This window comes from Plectropomus leopardus, chromosome 8 (genome assembly GCF_008729295.1).
Source record: "Plectropomus leopardus isolate mb chromosome 8, YSFRI_Pleo_2.0, whole genome shotgun sequence".
Lineage (NCBI taxonomy): Eukaryota > Metazoa > Chordata > Actinopteri > Perciformes > Serranidae > Plectropomus > Plectropomus leopardus.
Genome location: NC_056470.1, coordinates 27574981 through 27596201, shown reverse-complemented (window position 1 = coordinate 27596201; position 21221 = coordinate 27574981). Strand labels below are relative to the sequence as shown.

The following is a 21221-nucleotide window of genomic DNA, read 5'->3' as shown; positions in this document are numbered from 1 at the left end:
GTTTTGTGTTGGTTTTAAAAATGGAGTGTCAGAAATGTCTCTGCATCAATCAAAACAAAATTCACTGCACCGGTATAATTGTTTGTTTTAATAGACATATTATACAGTATTTCATGTGCATGTGTCAACAGACATTCAGAAACACAAACAATATGAAAATAAATGATTATAATTAAACAAAACAAAACAAAAAACCTAATTAACACCATAATTATCACCATGCTGTTTCTACAGTTGTCCAGGATGGACAAATCAAACACGGCTCTAGTTAGGGCCATTTCTGTCTTTGAGTCAGCCTCCATTGTTTAATATTCTGATTCTCTGCCAAAGCTCGATTGAGCCTAACCTGACCTGCTGGGTTTGGGCTGTAATTTCAGATTTTCACCTATTCATCTGAAGTGTTTTTTTTCCATAAAACTGGCAGTTCTCTTGCAAGTGACTGAACAACTGAGCAATATAGTGTGGTGAAGAACTGCGGGAGAGAGAAAGCATGCGTGAGAGAGAAAATGAGAGAGAGAGAGAGAGAGGCTGCAGGGGGACTTGGTTGGCAGTGTTTGCTTTTGCCTTCCCAGCAGTGGGACAGATGTAAGCATCATGCAGCAAAAAGCAATCGTCATCATCTGCACTCGGCACGGACCGCCATGCACATTATATGCACCGAGGGGCGCAGCCCACTCTGCTGAACTTGTGCACAAACATTAAAATAAGTAAGGGGAGAAGGAGAACATGTCAGCTCTTAGCTTGTAATAAATGCTTGAAGGTAAAAAATATATAATATATAATATATTTTTTACACTAAAATTGGGGTTTTTAATCAGGTAAGGATCTCAAAACTGCTGCTGTGGTTCAGGCTCAGGTCGGACTTGGACAGAAATTGTGAAAAAGTTGGAACTGATATTTTGGGCCTGATCAGAGCTCTGCCATTATTTTGCGTAGACACTTACAATCTGCAACATCACCACTAGATGTCACTACATCTTACACATTAGACCTTCAAAAGTATCACATAAGTAATCAAAATCCATGTTTTGTAAATTTCAAACCCTGATGCAAAATTGAAAAAAAACAAACAAATGAATTCACATTTTAAATAAAAAAAAAACAATCTAAAAGTTTAACGTTAACCTTTAACAATGTCATGTCGCACACTATCTATTTCGCAAGAACAGCGTCATTTCCAGCACAAGAAAAGTATATCGGCACAATGTTCGTTAGGCTTTGGTAAAACTTCTTTGATCTATCACCTCTGATGATAGATTGTTGTAATACTATGGTAGCCACTGAAGGACAAAACCCAGCTGCTGCTCCTCTCAGCTGTTCTCAGCCGCCTCCTCTGTCTGCTCTGTTCTGGTGGATCCATTCTGCTCTGTCGCTGGTTCCTCCACCATGGCTGACTTTTTGGATGTTCCTGTTGGGAGTCACAGGGAGTGTGAGTGGTTGATGATGAGTGCGAAATGATTGAAAACAAACCTTAGGCGGCAGCACGGACGGTACCGGCTTATACTGTACCTGTGAGGTAATTTCTGTGCATTCGATGGAACAGCAGGAGACCAATGAAGAGGATAAAACCGATGCAGGCGATTATCATTCCGCACAGCAGGAAGCTGTAGCTGCCTTCAGTCTGGATAATCTGGGGATGAGACAGAAACATTAAACTACTGAACACTAATCTAAATCTCCAGCGGGCTTGGTTTTTTGCAATTATAAGTCTATTTCTCTACTTCTGCACATTTTCTGTAATAGTGAAGATACTCATCAGACTTACTGAGCCAACCAGAACCTGCATCACCATCTCCCCCATCCCTGCACTCGTCACCAGGACTGACGTTGCACATCCTGCAAAACAAGAAAGTTTATTTCCTCTGCCTGCTTTGATTTCATTGCTGTGTTATAATAATTGTGCTTTGACAACTTTGCTTTACCCTGATAATCAAGGATGTCTTCAGTATAGGCGAGCATGCAGGGGAATACGCTGCTGAGGAAAAGCCCACATAAACAGGTCCCGGCAAACAGGAAAGTGCTGCTGGTGTAGAAAATAAGCAGCATCAAGACTGTAACAATAGCACCTGCCTGTAAAAACAAAGAGGAGAGTATATTGATTAGGTGTTTGACCTTTATAGGTCCAGTGTGTCAGATTCACGGGGACATATTGACAGAAATGGAATATGATTAGTATGTTTTCTTTAGTGTATAATCGCCTGTCAATAAGAATCAGCATGTTCTTGTTACCTTAAAATGAGCCGTTTATATCTACATAGGGAGCAGATCTTTGTCCACTGAGATCACCATGTTTCTACATTATCCCAGAATGGACAAACAGCGTGGGAGAAACACTGATTTGTGGCATGTAACTGCTTTAATTGGTGTTTTTACTGGTTTCAATCACCTAGTAATTTTTGGGTTTTGAGAGAGGACCCCTGCAGATTGGTTCCCGTAAAAACCTCCTGAACAATGAACAATGAAATTTTAACTGGGAGAAATTTCAGCTGATTGCAGCCAGCAATCCTCAACACTAGATGGCACTAAATCCCCCTAAATCTTACACCCTGCTCGTTTAAGTGTCAGTATGCATGTCACATCTATAATATGAAGAAAAATGTTTTATTGGCCTCACCAGGTTGAACATCAGCAGTCTCACAGGCTGGAAACGGTACGAGAGAGGAATCGATAATAGACGTCCAGCAGTGATCGCGGCCCAAAAGATACTGGCCAGGTAACCTGCTGTTTTATGAGGCAGTGACATAGGAGGTGCCACAGCATAGGTGTACACAAAACCGGCATATGCACCCTGAAAGGAAAAGGCAGATTCTTTCATGTGCTCTATTTTCTGAGGTTTATGTGAGGCAGGTTCTGTATACATTCATAAAATTTCATGTTAAGTAATAAACACGTCCTGTTATTTATAATCTGCTCCCCTCACTCACCACAATACCATCGGTCATGAAGAGCACCATCCCGCCGAGGATATGAATCATAAAGAAGGATACTGGCAGCCCGCGCAGGTTATCATTCTGACAGCAGCTAAAGATATCCCCATGACCTGTAACAGAGAGAAGGTCACAAATGACAGATTGTAGCTTACAAAATGGCATTTCTTGTGATTTTTTTTTCATCAAAAACCGACTGAAAATCCAGAGGAAAGTATGCATAATTCATATTTAAATAGGAGTTCTGTGTAAAAATCCCTACTTTACCTCCAGCTTCATGGTTCTTCTGCTCCTCGTCCGGGCCCTCGGCCCCCTGCTGGTTCTCCATTGCCAGTTCATCTTTGTCCAGAAGACGAGGAGTGCTGCTGGGGCAACATGGGATCAGCTGCTCTCGATACATCAAGAACAGGACTGCGATGGGCACGGGCAGCTGAGGGTGCAAAATCATATTTTCTTTTTTCATTTTCAACCAAAGTATCAGATTAAGGGGTATAACCTGGGGTTAATTGGGTAATATTTTTAACTAATAAGCATCACCATTAAACTTCCTCAGTCAATTACTTACAGAAAGACAAATATATTTTGCATTGCAGGTGTTCTTAAATTGTAGGTTTAAGTATACAAATAAAGTATTATCTAATTAAATCTGCATGTTTTGCAAACATTTCCAGAACAGAAATCTTAACCAAAATAAACATTTAAATGTGTATTTTAGATGTTTTCTTTCCACTAGTCTAAAAGAAGACTTATTATGGAAGCAAAATAGACCAAAATCTCAAAATTGACCAGTGCATGGCAAAACTATGTTTTCACCTGGTTGCTCTACACCTACACCTTTTCTGGATATTAACTACCATCCATCTGTGTCTTACATTTATAAGCGCCATGATCCAGAAAGCGTAGTGCACGATGGACTCCTCTTCTTCCCCTCCCTCGTGGGCCGGGAGGCTCTGAGTTATGTTGTGCTCTGCAATCGGACTGTTTCTCAGCATGTTCCTGAAATGATGCATGATCTCAGTCCCGTTCTCTGTGTGGTTTCCACAGCCCGTCTCTGAGAGGAAAGGATCTGCAATCAGTGGGCTCACCAGGGCTCCGAAACCGATAAAGAAATGAAGAGCCTGTAAAAACCCAGAAAACAAAGGCCAGAGACATTAATTACTGTTTTTTTTTAATATACTTGGCACATAACATGAGAAATAGACCCTACTGAACAAACTGCCACATTTGTGGATAAAATTGTACTTAATATTGCATCTAAATCTGCTTAATTCACTGAATACTATCATGTCAATACTTTTGTATTGTATTGTATTTGTACCTGTAAGAAAACAGCCGAGTCCCTCTGATAGATGGTCACCAGTTGGATGTTGGCGATGGTGTCGATAATTCCCATTGCAAACCCAGACACAGCCATGGCGATGGCAAGCAGGAGAACATTATTGCACAGAGGGATGATGGCAAATATTATAGAGATGAGGAGAGCAGAGACAAATAAGGCAGCTAGGGCACTGAACAACCTTTGAGAAAAGAAAAAGGGACATTATAATGACGGCAAATTGTTTTCAGAATTATTCATGCACACTGAACACCTGGGGAATGATACTTACGTCCTCTTGAAAACACCACCGATAGAGCTGCCGATCAACAAGCAGAACTGCTGAGCAAAGAACACCCAGGTAATCTGACTAAGTGTTGAGTTTGTTTGACATTGCAAGTCCAAAATTGTAGGTCCGAGGAACGCAATGCAGAGTCCAAAGCTGAAGAAAACGCTCCAGTAGGTCAGTGTGTGATGGGCATTCCTTTTGAACAGAGTCCAGATCCGCTCATCCACAAACATCTTGACCTCGGTAAAGACAGGTGTAGTACGATCTCAATGCGTGACAGCAGCTGTGTGAAGTTGTGTTGAGGCTTTTTGTGGTATAATGAGTTTTTTGATGTCTTTTAAAGCGTTTAGCGCCCTCCTCTTTAGATTGCCTAACTGAAAAGGATGTCCTCTTGAGTTAATGGGTGAAGTGGAGATTCTTCCAACAATAATATGACCATTTGAATTGTGTAAATGATTAGCAATGAAAGAGAGTGTGTGTTGAAATGCTACCAGAAAGTGTGCATTTTTATGTCATGGCACTTTCAGCCCCATCAGTGGAAAATGTATTATTCAGGAAACAGTGACACACATGCTTCTCATGAACAAGTTGTCTTTTTTTCTTTCATATCTGGACATTCATGCGGCACTTGTTACACAATAAGCTCGGATGCTAAAAATTACATAATGTGCAGTAAAATCTCATTAAAATATAGAAACAAATGTATTTTGTTATCTATTTAGAATTCAAAATAAATTATTCAGCTGTGACTGCAACATCATTTAATAATTCATTGCTGTGAAATCTATCTAACACATCTTCACTCCATCTTTCCTCTCATGCAGTATTGAGTAATCTTTTTTTCATGGACTTTTGTACAATATATTACCCCTGAATATACAGTATATAGTGAGCTCGATATTATATGTACCCATGTATTTCTCATTTCTTATTCTTTTTCTTTCTTTATAGATACTGCAGTAATGTGCCTCTGTGGATGGTAATGCTGGTCTATTGGTCAATGTACACTTTGGCCCAGACTTAAATTTCTATAACTATTGATGGCCATGAAGTTTTGTACATTCATGGTCCCCAGATGATGAATCCTTCTGCTTTTAGTGATCCTTGACACCATGAGGTTGACATTTCTGTTTTTTGTGATGTGTTGTTTAAACTTTTGATCGGGTTGCTATGGAATTTGGTACAGATATCCATGGTACCCAGAGGATGAATCTTGAATAAATTCTGTCAACAATCTAGTGCCACCATCACATTACAATCCAAATTTGTCCAATGTTTTGGTTTATGGACAAATACCTGCAATACTAATGATATTCCAATCAGCCTCAGTCGGATTTTCAAGACTTGCTTCTAAACAGCAACAGTGACGCGCAATACTGCACCTGCCCTGCCGCTCTTTTGGCCAGTTAGTTCAGAAACCCAAGCCGACCTGCTGATACAAGATCTGTGGCCCAAACCGAAACCGCAAATCCTAATAATTGTGCATTATTTTAAAAAAATTGGTATGGCAACACGTTTATAGTGATCATTTTGGGCCATTTCATACATACACACAATGAACCCTATTTTAAAATCAGATTTCACAGCCCTATGTGCGCCACAATGCACATAAAACTTGCATAGTGTCAGCTAACAAAGCTAAATAAAACATGCTAGACACAAAAAGATACAACTGGGTGACGCTTCCCTGCATCATGGAAGTGCTGAAAAAAGTTGGAGTCAGCTTTGGTTTGTAGCACATCACACCGATCTGCAGCAACAAATGTCAGGCGTCAGTGCGGCGCTTCATAGCTTCCAGTGAAAATGACTTGCGGTCTGTTGTGTTGCTCGGTATGGACACAGCATAAGATAATGATGAGTGAAGTTTCAATAATTATCTAATTTTATCTTTTTTTCCTCTTTGTCTTGAATATCTTCTCTTTTTAGTTATGTCTGTGGGGTATTGTAAAGTTCAGGAAGGCGCGTGAGGATGGACAATATGTGTGCGATATTTTACTAAAATGTTTAATGTTTATCTTGCCCCATTTGAGAACAGATATCAGCCTGCTATCTCAAGGCTACAGCATGATTTAGATGTTTGGGATTCTTGCAATAAAATGTTATACGGATTAAGAAATTTGTATTCTATATGTGTTGTATTTGGCCCTCAGTGGTATGAATAAAACAAAGGACTTAATGCCTAATCCCTTTAATGATTGCATGGGAGAAGCAAAGCTCCACTGGTTGTGACCAAATATGGGCCTCCGGCGAGGTCGAAACAGGGGGAACTAAAGAATTCACAGGACAGGCTTATTGTTAAAACTATAAATTTAGTCATATTTAAACCTTTTATGGAAGATCCAGCACACTCTCAGAGTTGATATTGTTTCTATTTGCATAATTATGACACAGATCTTTGTGTTTTATTTATTTATAGACGTCGGATTAAACACTCTCAGTAATCAATGAATGATCTTAAATACAAGTTATTTTCTTGGTTGTTATCTTGCTGCTGCAGTGACCCAATTAGCTGTTTTGCAAGTTCACTTGTCTCTGATGCATATCTTACTTAGCTGTCTGATATAAATTCCTCAATATGACACATTTTCCTGTTGCTGTGTCTATCTTCACATCAGAGGATATGCCATAATCCCACAGCCTACCAGGCTAACTGTGTAACTGATTTGCCAACATGTCCTGAAAGGCGGAGATGCTGGTCAGGTACTAAACCCTGAGAAATATGTGTGTTTATACAAAAGGCACTCATTAACATCCGCTTCCTCTTCTGGATATACAGCAACACAAGATGACTACTTCAGGTAATTGTCAACTAACGTGATCTTAGACGTGTGCAAAGCGGTGTTAAAAATCAACAGCAGCTTCTAGTTGCGGAAATAGGACATCTGTTTTTGATTTAACCTTATTTACACGGGTTAGATTCAGGACTGTATGTGTCGGCTAATTAAGGAACAAAAAAATCTTTGAAAATCTGTGTACTTGAGGAAGTGAACAGGCAAATAAGATTATAGCTGCTGCATATTTTATAAAAGAAAACCTAACCTGAATTTCTTTGTTATATTTCTTTTGAGCAAATTTCACCCACTAATTTAACACTTTTATACCTAAAGCAGCACTGAACAGCAGTCTACATTTAAAGATCCCCTCCAGACATGTTGAGAACAATGTAAAAATACTCTTGGAGTAAGAATCTGTGTTGTTTCACAAAAAAAGTTACATTACGTTGTATGACATTCTTAAAATTACATCCACTCCTTCGTGCTCCTACTCAGCATTCCCTTGTGATGTGCTATTGTGTGTAGTTTTTTATTCTGTTTTGTAAGTGATGTGCTTTTTGTTGTAGTTTTATGTTTTATTGTCTGTCTTGTGTCTTCTTTGTATGACTTTATATTATGTGCTATTGTGTGTGTTATTTGTCTTGTGTGTGTGTCTTCTCTTTTTCTCTTCTTGTGCAGCCATGTGTCATTGTGTCATGCCAGTCCGCTCCACGTTCACAATTTCCCCACTCGAACTCTGAACTATCACTTGTGAACGTGAGCTCACCCCAGTCTCTCTATGAACTCTGCTCCATCCCAGAACTGATAACTGCCCCTGCTTACCTGCAACCTGATTATACTCACCTTTGCTCCATTCAACCTGCCAAAAGATTAAATAAAGTTCATTTCCAGCTACTCACCTGCTCTCTTGTGCTGCAATTGGGTCCTACCACACCCCGTTACACTTTATAAATAAAAATGAAACTGAATTATCTTTGTGTGACTATGTAAATGCTATTAATTCTGAATTTTGGGATACAAGATGTCTCCTATTTCACTATTCTCACTGACTACGTTTACATAATATTCCACTTTTATTCAGAATATGACTATATTCTGAATTTGATGGGGGTCATGTAATAGCATATTCTCTTCAGATATTCCAAATTACGCATGTTAATTTGTGATTAAGACATGTGGATGATGCCATTATTGTACAGGTTTTATGAGCATTCTGTAGACACGTATATGAGTCTAAATTGGGGTTTTCACTGCAGTGTTTGACACATGGACTCTTGCCTGTTTACCGTTGGTTCTTGTTACCTTGTTGCTGTGTTTGGTGTTTGCACTTTCAGTGTTCCTGGTTCCTGACTGGCGGAGTTGGTGGTTCAATAAGGAGAAATAGAGGCAACTGGTGACTATCTCCAGGTTCCTTTAAAGCCTGCCTCACAGTGAACCTCTCTTGATAGACTTCTTCTCCCTGGCACCTCGTCATGTTGCTTTTGCAGCTCTTTTGTTTTGCTTTTTAGTTCCTTTTTGTATTATTCTAGTTTATCTGGCAATATGCTTTTCAGTGAACAACTTTTGTTAGCTTTAAAGTCGTAATATTAAACTTTAAAGGTGCATTTTGTCAGATCTGGGCATAATTTTAGTTTAAAACATTGAAAAAAATTAACTAACTCTATCAACAGCGCGTGAAGAATGAACACCTTTGACATTATGTCAAAGATGCCTCTGCACTGTATTGTAGAGATAACCACTGCAAAGCAGCCAGGGATGGGCCGTCCCCTCTGTAATAATACATCCTGTTCTGAGAGGCGACAGTGAGTCATTGCAGCCTATAGTGTGTGCAGGAGAGGAAGAAGAAGTTGAGTAGGCTGGAGCATGGAGTTAATGGTTACAGGGTAGAAGTCACAGTCTCAGTGAATTAGTTTCTTAGAAGCACAGCGATGGCAGAAGCTCCAGGAAAACGATCATTATCTCCATCACAATCAGCTCCCTGAAAGAAGCAACGCTCTACAGCAAAGAAAAGAAGCGATGTAAGAAGAAACAAAACCAGAGTAAATATCTGTGTGGCTTTCCAATGCTGGAGACAGCTCTTGAAGAGTAAAAAGATGCTGAACTCGCAACATTTCTTGTAGACTGGTAAGTAACATCTAATGTTTGCTAAACATATCTTTTGTATAAATAATGACAGCACAGATTGGAAATTTTCAAATGGTGTAATGTGACTTTTTTCTTGCTGTGGCATTGCTAAATCTGACCTATGTGTGCTATAAAGTAAATTAAACTCAAATGACACATGTGAAGATTGCAGCCTTATTTTGACCAGCTGTATTCTTGCTCTGCTGTCAGTTATAAGTTGCCTTTATTTATGACTGATGACTGTAAATTGTGCTTGTATGGACATAGCAGTAGACTGTCATTTTGCCAAGAAATTTACACAATACACCTTTTAAATGTCTGTTCATTTTGTTTAACTCCTGCATATGCTTTCTTTTTCTGTTATGGTTTCAGTTGAGCCATAACAGCAGTGATGATGGCAATAATACATGCCCAAAAGAAAAGCCTACATTTAAATATTGCAAATATTGTATTGTAAATACTGCAAAGCTGACCTTTTTCAAGAGACCGGTTAAGGAAATGAAAGAGGGAGGCTGTTCCATCTCTCCATATTTTGACGAGATAAATGACTATATATAACACCACGTTATTTGGAGTATGCACGGCTGCATGTAAACAAGAATATTAGTGGAATATTCATTTTCATTAGCCATGTAAACAGCTTAATAGGAATATTATCTTTTACAGGATATGGGCAAAAACTGGATTATTTCATGCATGTGAACATAGTCTGTGCGTGCACCAGAGGCTTCAAGTTTCACCAGTATAGGCACAGAGAAACCCTATTTAGCAGATGAATGGTAAAACAGCCTTGAACTGACTCAAAATCTACACATATAAAACTCTGCACAGCTCAAACAAATGACATAAAATCACTAAACACATTTCTGAGAAGAGATGTGCATTTTCTACACAGTTTCAACACAAGATGGTGTCAAAGTATTGCATTCATCTGCAGTTCAAGGCAAAATCAATCAGGTTTGCCTCTATAGAAGGATAATACTTATCTCCCAAACACATCCTGAACACGGCATCCCTTTTTCAGCCTGACACATGGTTGCTGATGGCAGCCACATAAAGAGACGAGACATCAGTTGCAGGGTTTAAAGTGGACAAAAACAGCATCGCCTTGCTCCGCTCTGTCTCATCTCCATAGGCTGACATTTAGCCAACTCTCAATCAGAGGCCCGAGACAGTGCCAGGACAATGTGACAGGAATCATAATCTGATTTTCTCTCTGCTCTTTCCCTCCTCTCCCATCGCTACTATTTGCTTTATCTATATTGAGTCTCTTAAGGATCCGGTGAGCCTGCAGAGAAAAGCACATGCTGCTATATATGATAAAAGAAGAGTAAATGCCATGGATTACATGCTAATACCTCCAAAGCTAGGTATATTTCTTCATAAGCCTGTGGATGTGTATATTTAATTATACGTGAGAGAGCAAAATAAATATTGCAATGCCTATGAGATGGAGGAAGTCGTAATATGTTTGTGTATCATTACTTGTCAAGTCAGACGGGTATGCAAGATTTAGGATGCATTAACACAAGTGAGGGGATTAGCTGAGGTTGACATGATACAGGCTCCCTTTTGGAGCAATAAGAAGTGTATCTATCACATATCCACACTTCTCCAGTCAGTCCTCGTAGCCCTGGATGGAATCGCCCTGCAGTGCACCCCCTACACATCTCCTCAGGCCCAAAATAGAGCCAGGGATATGTGGTATGCAAACAGACATGTCTGCAGGGCAAAACAGTGCTATTCTTCGAGGCTCCGTAATTTCAAACTGGCTGCTAGAAGAGCAGTCAAGACACAAAGCACTTGTGAAAGTTAGTACATGAGTAGATTAAAAAGTCCTCTAAGTGTGATTATGCAGAGAAGTTTGAGAGAGAGAGAGAGAGAAAATGAAGTGTCACTTTAATGCAAAGTAATTTCTATAAAACTCATTAGGGAGCATTCTCTAGGCTTAATCTTTGCATATTAAAAGAAAAAAGAAACCAAAACAAAAATGCTAAAACAGGAATGAAAGTGATTCAATTGTTGGCACTAATTAACATCTTAAACACTGTTTTCTATATACTGAAATTGTGCAGAACTGCACCACTACTAATTCATTTTGCTGGTCATGTTTTGATGGGAAACTGTGGTTTTGACTACATGTCAAGCCTGTTTTAAAGTCAAGACCATGATCTGCCCATAAAGGATTTACATTCAACAGTTTCTTGTAATCATTCATCCTATTTTTACTGTTAGCATCATTAATCCGATAGTAAAGCTGGGTTAGGCAGTTTTATTTTGGTGTCATTGGGCAAATCTCCAATGATAAACCTAAATTTGTAGTTTAGGAGGACTAAAAGAAAACATATTACCCTGGCTCTGTTTTCAGAAATTGGCCAAATCTCTCTGTCCAATGACAGGTCATTTTAGAGAGAGGGCCCTCCTATTGGCTGTGTATAAGTAGATGTGTGTGTACGTTTCTTCAACGAAAGCCTTCAGTGGCGGAGAGTCCTGCAGATAAAGTTGCTATTGCAGCATTAGCAACTGCTGACACTGAAAAGCAACCCAAACAAGGTGGCAGGACTCACCAAAAAGAGACAATAAACTAAATATGATACGTTCCAATATCTGCGAAGAATTGAGAGAAATAGAGAGAAATGTTGCAAGTAGTTTAGCATTCTGCTGACTGACCAAAGGCTCATGACTGCGGCTTCATGTTCACATTTATGTAACATTAGCTGGAGCCTTGAATCAGTGCGTCCTCCACCTCACTCTTTGCCACTACAGACCACTTCAGTGGGAGAACAGCGGGCAGTGGCTCTGGAGATGGACATGAGGTCAGCAGCCTTAGCCACCAAAATCCAGCCAGCACAAACCCCAGCTCCGAGCAACCAGATAGCCCTGACTCCCTGATGGGTCAACAAGCTTTTTGATGCTGGCGTTACACAGATTGGACCCAGCACTGCCACTGGCGGCCGGTTCTGACACCCGGCGCTGGAGGTCTGCACAGGCTGAATTTGAGCCACTGACACTCACTTGCCTCCTGGAGAAGCAGTCCAAAGCTACATGAAGGAAGGCAGAGGGACCGTGAGATGACTAGCTGGCTAATCTTTGTTTCATTTGTGGTCTGATAAACAAAGAGAGAGACAGAGAGAGAGAGGAGCAAGGAGGGGCTGAGTGGGGCTGATGTGCTGCGTGCAACTATACAAGGAAGTAAGATTAAATAAATCAATGTATGGTAAACTGTTTGAAGTGCACGCACACGCCCGTGGTCTTCAATGGGAGGGGTTAAGGACAGAGAGGACAGAGCTGCAGGAGGAGCATTAATTTTAGAGTCTGTTTTTCTTTTCGTTTCTCAATTTCTGCCTACCCCAGCTTTAATGTGGACAGCTCCTGAAGTTATCTGAAGCTAATTTAAGGCCTCTTTGCAGTCTAATTTATTAAAATCAAGTGGATATCCTACAAAATTTCCTCTTTCTGTGTCCCTGGACAGTTTTTCTGTGCTGCGCTGCCGTGGAGGATAGTAGCACAAAAGAGAATTTTATACTATACTACTTATATTTTATACTTACACTGAAGTGCTGAGGCCTCATATTAGCTTCAGATCATTTTGCACAGATTATGGACTGTGGATTTTCTCTCCCATCATTTACATTGACAGCACTTTCGAAAGGGATCTTGTATACAGGCCGATATCAACATGAGGAATTACTGGGATCAAATGGGGTTGTGTTTACTGTGAATATGGGGAGAGTCCATTTTATTATGTTAGAACCAAGTGCTGTGTGCACCTATATGTAGCCATAACAAATGTGTAATTGTGTTTTTGTTGCTACAAGCAGATATTGTCTTTTAAGAGCAAATATTATAAGGAAAATTAATAAAACACCTTGTCAGTGAACATTTAGCTGATTTTTGACTGAATTTCTCAATTATATTAATTAAAAAAAAGGTTTTATTTTATAACAAAACTTAATTCCTGTTGCACATTAGCATATAAATATAATTTCTAGGACCTTGTAGTATAGATCTTTTATTGGACTCGAGTTATCATGAAACTTCAAATAATGCTGCTCGTATTTTGATGCACATTAGGTCTTTCAGGATGTCATTTCAGTGTTGTAGTGTAGAGCAAAGCCTTACGCTCCAACAGTCCCAGCTTTAATATTATGTTAATAGAAGTTTAAGTTCAGCGGCGCATTGATGCTTATCCAAAGACTTCAATCAGGAGTTTCCACCCAGGATTCCTAAAAGCGCAGCGGCCGTTTACATCTGGAGCCCTCTGAAGATAATAGACTCTGTCAGCCAATCCCCACTCTGCGCTCCATATGAAAGGAGCCATGCTGTATCTGTTGATCCCTGTTATATTGGATAATTATACTCCACTGCTCAGTGTCGTTAATGATGGTTATTATTGGTGTTATCATGAATTGTTTATTAGCAACAACAATAGCAATATTGTTGTTGTGTGTTTTGCATCATGACCCTTGTCTTTCTGAGTGTTTGCATCAACTTAAACTTCCACAAATACAAAAACATTGGTAATTGATAATAATCTACAATACCCCACTTCTAAAGGCTCAGCATTTCATACTTAATTGTACTAATCTGCAGATTTGGGTTTGAAAATTGTTCTAATCTGTTGATTTGATGCAGCAAAGCTGACATTAAATCCTCTCAGTGGGATTTAAGGGTGTCGGGTGGTCTCGACAGTTACAACAAATCCTGGAATATATTACTCATCTTGTGCCGCTCAGACCAGCTCACATTGTTTATTTTAACTCTCCAACTGATAGTGATTTTTATTAACAATTCATTTGCCTATTTTCTCCCTTATTTTCTAATGAAAGAATGCCGGTCACAATTTCCAAAAGTTATCCAACTCACATAGCCTCCTTTGTCTGAACAATGATAAAGAAACTACAGATATTTGTTTTATAACATAAGATACAAAGTAAACTATTCACTATTCTTTGTGAAATGATGGAGCAAGTGCATCTTTGTAATTTGGTTTATAAAATGGACTCAGATTGATTATAGAAATGCCTGCTGAGAAGTTTTTTGCCACTCGACTAACCCTTCAGTCTCCTTTGTGAGAGCACAAATGGAACATCTTCAATGTCCCATTCAGTATCCAATTATTTTCTCTGCTGATATGAGACAGAAAAGAGGAAATGCATCTTCTATGTTCACAAATCCTCACGGAGATGATTTATTTGTTGCTCTAAACCTTAAGTAGCAGGAAGTTGTTCAACAAACAACAAACTCCACTACCGAGTAGAGACTTTTGTACCCTAACAGTGGTTGTAAAGCTTTTCTTTAAGGTGTACCCCTTTATCAACACCGGTGAGGTTACAAATGTGTCCATTTAAAAGGTTCATTAACTGAATATTAACACATTCACAAGATTTTTCATACAATTTTCACAGTTATATTTAATGTTGTTACAGTACTTTTTCATATAATGAAACTGCCAATGTTTAGGCTAGTTTGGTCAAGTTTGCATGTGTACTTGTGGCAGAAGCTGGACGTTAAGCTATTTTGACCATTACGTTTAGCTATTTAGCTATTTTTAGTTGGTTGACTATTTGAACTGTGAATTCATTATTTAGCTTCTTTCCAAGCATTTAAACATTACATTAAATGTTCTTTATATGACATTCAGAGGATTACTATATTCACTACAAAGTACATCCATTGCGGCAGCAATTTCTGCCCAACTCCTGCAGGATACGTTGTACCAACACTCATGCTGCTGCCACAAATCAAAAATTTGGTCCAGTATTTCTGAGGTCCATCTCACTTTGTGTTTTGCGTTTATCACAGTCATGTCTCTTGTTTGTTGTGCTTCTGTCTTTAGTCAGCTTGCTTCCTGATTGGCATCGTTCTGTTCCACGTGACAATCAACAGAGTGTGTGCTTGGCTGTCCTCTGTGTTTCCCTTACAAAACAGGATTTCTGATTGTAAATATTGAACATGTTTAATATTTACATTTTAAATTGGAGTGGAGGACGGCAAAATCACTCTTAACACAACTCACACCACAGGAAGATCTGATGAGATAATCTTTACAACCATCAGATTATTGGGCCTTTACTGACTTTGGTGGGGAGGGGGGGATCGGGCCCAAAATCAGCCCAATTATCTTGTAGTGTGTACCCCGCTTTACACACACACACACACGCACACGCGCACACACACACACACACACACACAGCTTTTGTAGATGACATCATCCACTGTCAGAGCCAACCTCATCCAGACAATCACATTTGTATGATTGTATTTGGACGATACCACAACTTTCTTTATGATTTTGCTGTAATTCAGGGAATCATTGTGATCTATTGAGAACAGCTGACTAAAGAGTTAAATCAAGAGTAGCATGGCAAAGGATGAGTTTCATAGTGAAGTTTCTTTTTTTTCTGAAATGGATGTGACAGAGAGTTTTACAGTACAAAAGCTTCAGAGCCAACACAGGAAAAGAAATCCACCATCGTGGCCATTTTCATGGATGAAATGCTTTGTCAGTATATCAGCACAGATAATAACTTGAATGCCATGATAGAGTGTACGACCTCAGTGGATTTAATGAAAGGCAAATGATGAATTCAAAACCCCACAAAGGGAGAAAACTGATTTCTGTATCGAAGACTGAACCAGCTTTGTTCCCCCCCTGAAGATTTTTCTCTCCTGTCAGAGGCGGAAGAGAAAACAACTCATGCATGCAGCTGTCTGATAATATATGTTTGTACACACATCCAGACACAGAAAACACAATGGTGATTTATTCTTTTCTATCATAAGATGTCTCTTGCTTTCCCCCTTCTTCTCCTTCTCCCCTGTACTCCCCCCCCACCCCGCCTCTCCTCGACACAGTTGTAGAGAGCGGAGCAATGATGCGTGTCTTAGTGAAACCTGGTGAATAGTAATGAACCGAGCCAGTGTGTCTATTTGAAGGAAAGCAAGACACAGAGAGGGTAGGGAAGGGGTTGAGGGGAAGGAGGAGGAGGAGGAGGAGTGAAAACAGGGCTTCTCTTGCGGCACTGATGCAGCACAAGCAGCGGTGAGAAGCACAGTGGTGACTGACAAGAGATGCAGTTGCATTAATCCTTTACACATGAGCTCATCGGCCATTCTAATCAGCACGATGTGATTAACACATCACTTGTTCAAACCTTCAACAAACTGTATCTTTTCTCAGGGTGTGCTTCATTATACAGTAGCTCATTCTCTCAGTCTATTCCCCCTCCTGACATAGATGGAGGGAGGAGGGGGGTTGTATTAGTAGAGGAAACGGATGGAGGGGGGAGAAAGCTGCAAGTGAATGTGGCTCAGAGAGGGGCAACGGCACCTGCTGTCTTCATCCCAGATTCACCAGGCAAAACAGCATTCTCCCTCCACCAGTGATGGACTGTTAGGAGGACAAAGACGAGGGAAAGGGGCCCAAACAAAGACTGGAAAGACAGCAGGATGTTCAGATCAGTGCTGACTTAAAGCAGCCGCTCATTTTAAAATTTTTATACTCCTCCTGGGTTTCTGTTTGAAGCCTTACACCCACACAGTGTATGCAGGATGACAGAAACAAAGTTTGTTGGGCGAAAACATGAATCCAGATGAAAATGATTTTTTAAAAAAGTGAGCTCCTGTATACAACCGAGGGATAAGTGACTGGAATATTCAGCAACTGGCTGCAAAGATCAACCAGAGTGCCAGGGCTGAAAGGAAGGGAACAAACACAATAGTCAGCCCCCCTACCTCAGCCCCTCTTTTATCCTTTTCCATCCAGGACCCACGGGCATGCTGCCAACTTGGAATCTTAAGAACTCATTCAGAGAAAGCCAAAGAAAGAGACTTGTTTAAAACCAGGACCCATTCTCTCACAGTCTCTTGTTTTTCCTTACATTTCCCACGTGAAGAGGGATTTCTGGTTGCTGTTTTCTCTGACATTGCATCTGAGGAGGGAGGATGAGGAGTGGTGGTGGTGGGGGGGTTCAAGAATTGCCATTCATGTAACGTTTCGTCAGATTCGTGGTTTGAGAGTATTGTGAGCGAGTGATCTCCCTTCTGAGCCCCCTTTCCCCTCTCACGCTCTCTCTCTCTCCCAGTTTTCATTCTGCTTTTACTCCCTCTGTCTCCCCACTCTCGCTCCTGCTCACATAGTAACTCCTCCCCCCCACTACCCATTGTCTCTCCATACAGTATTAGGCTGAGGGGATGCCATACTCGTTCCAGCGAAGGGACGCACAAGAAGGAGGTAAGAGTCAGATTTATAGCATAAGAATGCATCTGGCACTAAATGCACATCAATGTTAACTCTCAGAAGTGTAAAATGTACCAGGGAAAAAAGATATTTGTTGTCATCAAGAAGGACAGAGAGGATAAGAAGCTGCTTTTACTGATGCTCTGGGGATTTCATGTGTTGTATGCAGTGTTTCAGTGTGTTTTCTGCCAGTGGAAGGAAGGTGGAAGTGTGTTTTTAATGTATGAAAAATGAGTGCTGCATAGGAAAAGAAAGCAGGTGCCACCCCTTTATCTTTATATTCAAGACCAGTGTCTAAATGTCAGATTGTTGGATATTGTTAGAGCTTTGCATCTTAGCTCAAACTCTTGTGTCAAAAGAACAGAGGAATGTATTAAAATATATTAAATTTAAGCCAATGAAAACATCTGGATACTGACGATTCCCCTGAATTGGCTCCCAGCATAGAGGGACCATGTACGATGTTTAGGGATTAAAGCTAATCCTCCCTGTGGCTGAGATTCACCTTCTTGTCTGGACAGAGTCTGACACAGGGGCTTTACTAATTTATGCTGAGACATGCATGAGAACCGGCTCCCTGGAGCTCAGTGGCAGTGGTTCTTTTTCGAACCTGGAAAAGGCTGATTGAGTAAACACTTTCCCTTCAATATGTGGGTAATATTCTCTGTCAGAGGTCATGTGAATATCGAGCAAATGTGAGGCCAATGGTTGGGCTGACAACCTCGAAATCATGGTTGGCTTCATTGCGTTTCTTTTTCACAGGTAGTAGTATTCAGTAAAGTAAAAGTGCAAATACCACACTGTAAAGAATACTTTGTTACACGTTAAAGTCCTGCATTGGAAATTCATCTTAAGTTTAAGTATTAAAGTATTTAAAGTAAAAGTACCAAATGCAAAATAAGTCTTAAAAAAACAGTCCCCACACTAAAAATTGTAAGAAAAAAGAAAAAAACACACCCCAAACCCCTAATATTATTATTATTTAATATTTTTTTAAATAGGAAAAAATATCTGAAAAACTAAAAAAAATCTGAAAAATAAGAAAAAAACACTCAAAAATCTCAATTATTAAAAGGACACCCAAAATATCATTGAAAATAAATAAAAAAAACTCAAAATTCTAAATGTGAAATCTGAAATGTTTGCGGAAATAGTTGGCAATTAATTTTCTGTAATGTTACTCAAGTGTTCACATGAACTTAGTGAAGTTAAAAGTACAACAATTCCCTTTGAAATGTAGTGGAATAAAAGTATAAAGTGACATGAAAAGAAAATACTTAAGTACCACTACTTCAAATTTGTACTGAAATACGGTACTTGAGTAAATGTTCTTAGTTATATTCCACCATTTTTCTTTTTAGAATCAAGCTAGAAGTCTTATGATACAGTTAGGACATTTACAACATCATTGAATAAATGTAATGTATGAGAAACGATTATCTAACAAAGTGTTTTTACTCCATTAAAATGTCAGGGCAGCTTGAAACAGGTGCGTAAGAAGACGACTAGAAGTGGTTCTCAGTACTGGACAGTTGCAGCCGAGTACAGGAAGCTTTGTGTGCTTGTTCAGAGGAAAAAAAAGAAGGCTGTCTCAATGGGGCTTTTGTTGTTTGAGTTGGAGACAGCAAAAGCACAAGAAATACTGACTGACAAATACCTGGCCCCTCTGTGCCTCAAATATCTCTGAGTTGCACTTGATACAATGTCAACAAATGCCTCCTCTGTCCTCAATAGTAGCCCGTTTCCTCTCTGTCCACGAGGTTTTTTTTGTTTTTATAAAGGCTACTGTTTTCTGAGCAGACATCTGGGTGAGCAGATTTGGCCCGCATAGCTTGAGTGCTGAGTCTCTACTCACTGAGGAGGTTGAAAATAGTCCAAAAACACTTACGACACTTTAAAATCGTGGTAAACAGTCTGGCGTTTCAGTCAATGTGAAGAAAATTTGCAATTTTTGTCTGACTTCTTTAAGGTTTAGGAGTTGTTGGAGTGTGTGTGAATTTAATATGAAGTCAATCAAGTATATTAATAGTTTTTCTGTGTGTTAGTGATGCTTGACTCATCATGGCTTTGATTAAGGAGGCACAAGAGCTACTGCATGGAAATGTGAACTTAATGTCTGCAAAAAATGTTTTGGTCATTAATAAAACTGCTTGGCTTTTCTGGGCCTAGTGGCTGAATCAAAATGCTGAGGTAATGATCTCCTTTGTGCTCGTGGAAGTCAAGCAGAGGGTTGCTACAGAATATAGAAATACTTTACGTAATCTGTCTTGAATTCAGAAACAGAACCCCTTTTGATTAACATTGCACCTTTTCCCTGTAGACATTGATTTAAAACGGCATTTTTAATCAAAGATTATTCTATGAACCCCCCTGAGGTATTAAGTAGCTTGCAGGTTATTGCTGTGAGATTCAAGCAACCGGGTAGGGGTCAATTTATTTGAGTTTTTGCTGTGAAAAATACAATTCTCTACGTCTAAAGACTAACAAGACAGTTTCATTTTACTCTCCCGGGCCTCAGATGAATACTTACAGTTTCTTTAGTTAATTATTCATGCCGATGTGAGTTTTAAATCCTGAATGCTCTCACCAGCTTGCCCCTGATTTTTTTCCCCCATTTTTGTTTTCAAACTTTCAGCCCCTCAGACTAAATCAGTCACTTATTTTTTTCATTATTCTCTTCATATCAAACCACAGCTGTGTCTTATGGCTTTCTATTCCTATGTGAGTTCGTTCTAACATGTCATGTAGGGTTTAAAGCCATTGGATACACAGTGGACAGTCACCCAAGAGAGTGTTTTTAAGGCTTTTTTTTAAAGTACTGTTTAATTTTTAAGATGTCTTTGCCATTATTCTCTGCTATAAAACAGAATCCAAACACACAACTATAATCGTTAATTTAAGTTTAGCTTCTGTGACATTTTGTTCAGCCCAGCTCTTCTCAGCTTTTGGCAGCTTATGTAACGATATCAACAAAATCTGTAGCCAGCAGCATCTACATCATGCATTTTTCCTTGCATTAAACTTTCAGAGCTGTGGAGCGGATACAGATATTTTAAATTGGAGCAAACATTAGATATTTTCCTCAAGATGTTTTTGGGGCACCGATTGCCTGGTTTTCATAAAAGCTGTGACTTAGCACAGTGGTTCCAAACATTTTGTTAATTAAGTCTACATCTTTCTATCATTGAGTAAACTGACGGCCCCCAACTGTGACATATTTTATGGATATTTCATATTTTATTCAATGCAAAGCAATTACAGTACACAACTAATAAACTGCACAGTTAAGCCAGATACTGAATGCAATAACTGCAGGGAGTTTATGGATTTGGATGGATTTTGAGCAGATTAATTGTGTGAGTATTGCATTATGATAATTTTTTGGATTTTTTGGGGAGAGTTTTATATGATTCTTTCTCTGCATTATGTTTTTAAATGTACTTTTATTTAATTAATTATGCATATGTAATAGGCTTCTTTTTGACATATTCATTTTCTTCTCCCTGATGCTTGCACTGTAAAAAGAAACAATTTATTTTAACTTAAAGAA

At 39.4% G+C, this 21221-nt stretch overlaps 1 protein-coding gene across 1 annotated transcript; it reads right to left on the bottom strand.

Annotated features, from left to right (window-relative positions):
- Positions 1-181: 181 nt before the first annotated feature.
- Positions 182-4819, bottom strand: mfsd4ab (major facilitator superfamily domain containing 4Ab). Its single transcript, XM_042492101.1, has 10 exons — positions 4535-4819; positions 4246-4444; positions 3800-4045; positions 3195-3357; positions 2925-3040; positions 2615-2788; positions 1923-2070; positions 1766-1836; positions 1510-1630; positions 182-1408 (listed from the first exon to the last, which is right to left on the bottom strand). The coding sequence occupies exons 1-10, from the start codon at positions 4762-4764 to the stop codon at positions 1311-1313; spliced, it is 1566 nt and encodes a 521-aa protein (XP_042348035.1). The 5' UTR covers positions 4765-4819; the 3' UTR covers positions 182-1310.
- Between the last annotated feature and the right edge of the window lie 16402 nt (positions 4820-21221).

Coding starts and splice junctions, on each gene's coding strand:
- mfsd4ab (XM_042492101.1), bottom strand. CDS start 4,764: ATGTTTGTGGATGAGCGGATCTGGACTCTGTTCAAAAGGAATGCCCAT. Junction 2,071..2,614: donor GACTGCTGATGTTCAACCTG/GTGAGGCCAATA, acceptor TTGTTTTTACAG/GCAGGTGCTATTGTTACAGT. Junction 1,409..1,509: donor GCACAGAAATTACCTCACAG/GTACAGTATAAG, acceptor GACTCCCAACAG/GAACATCCAAAAAGTCAGCC.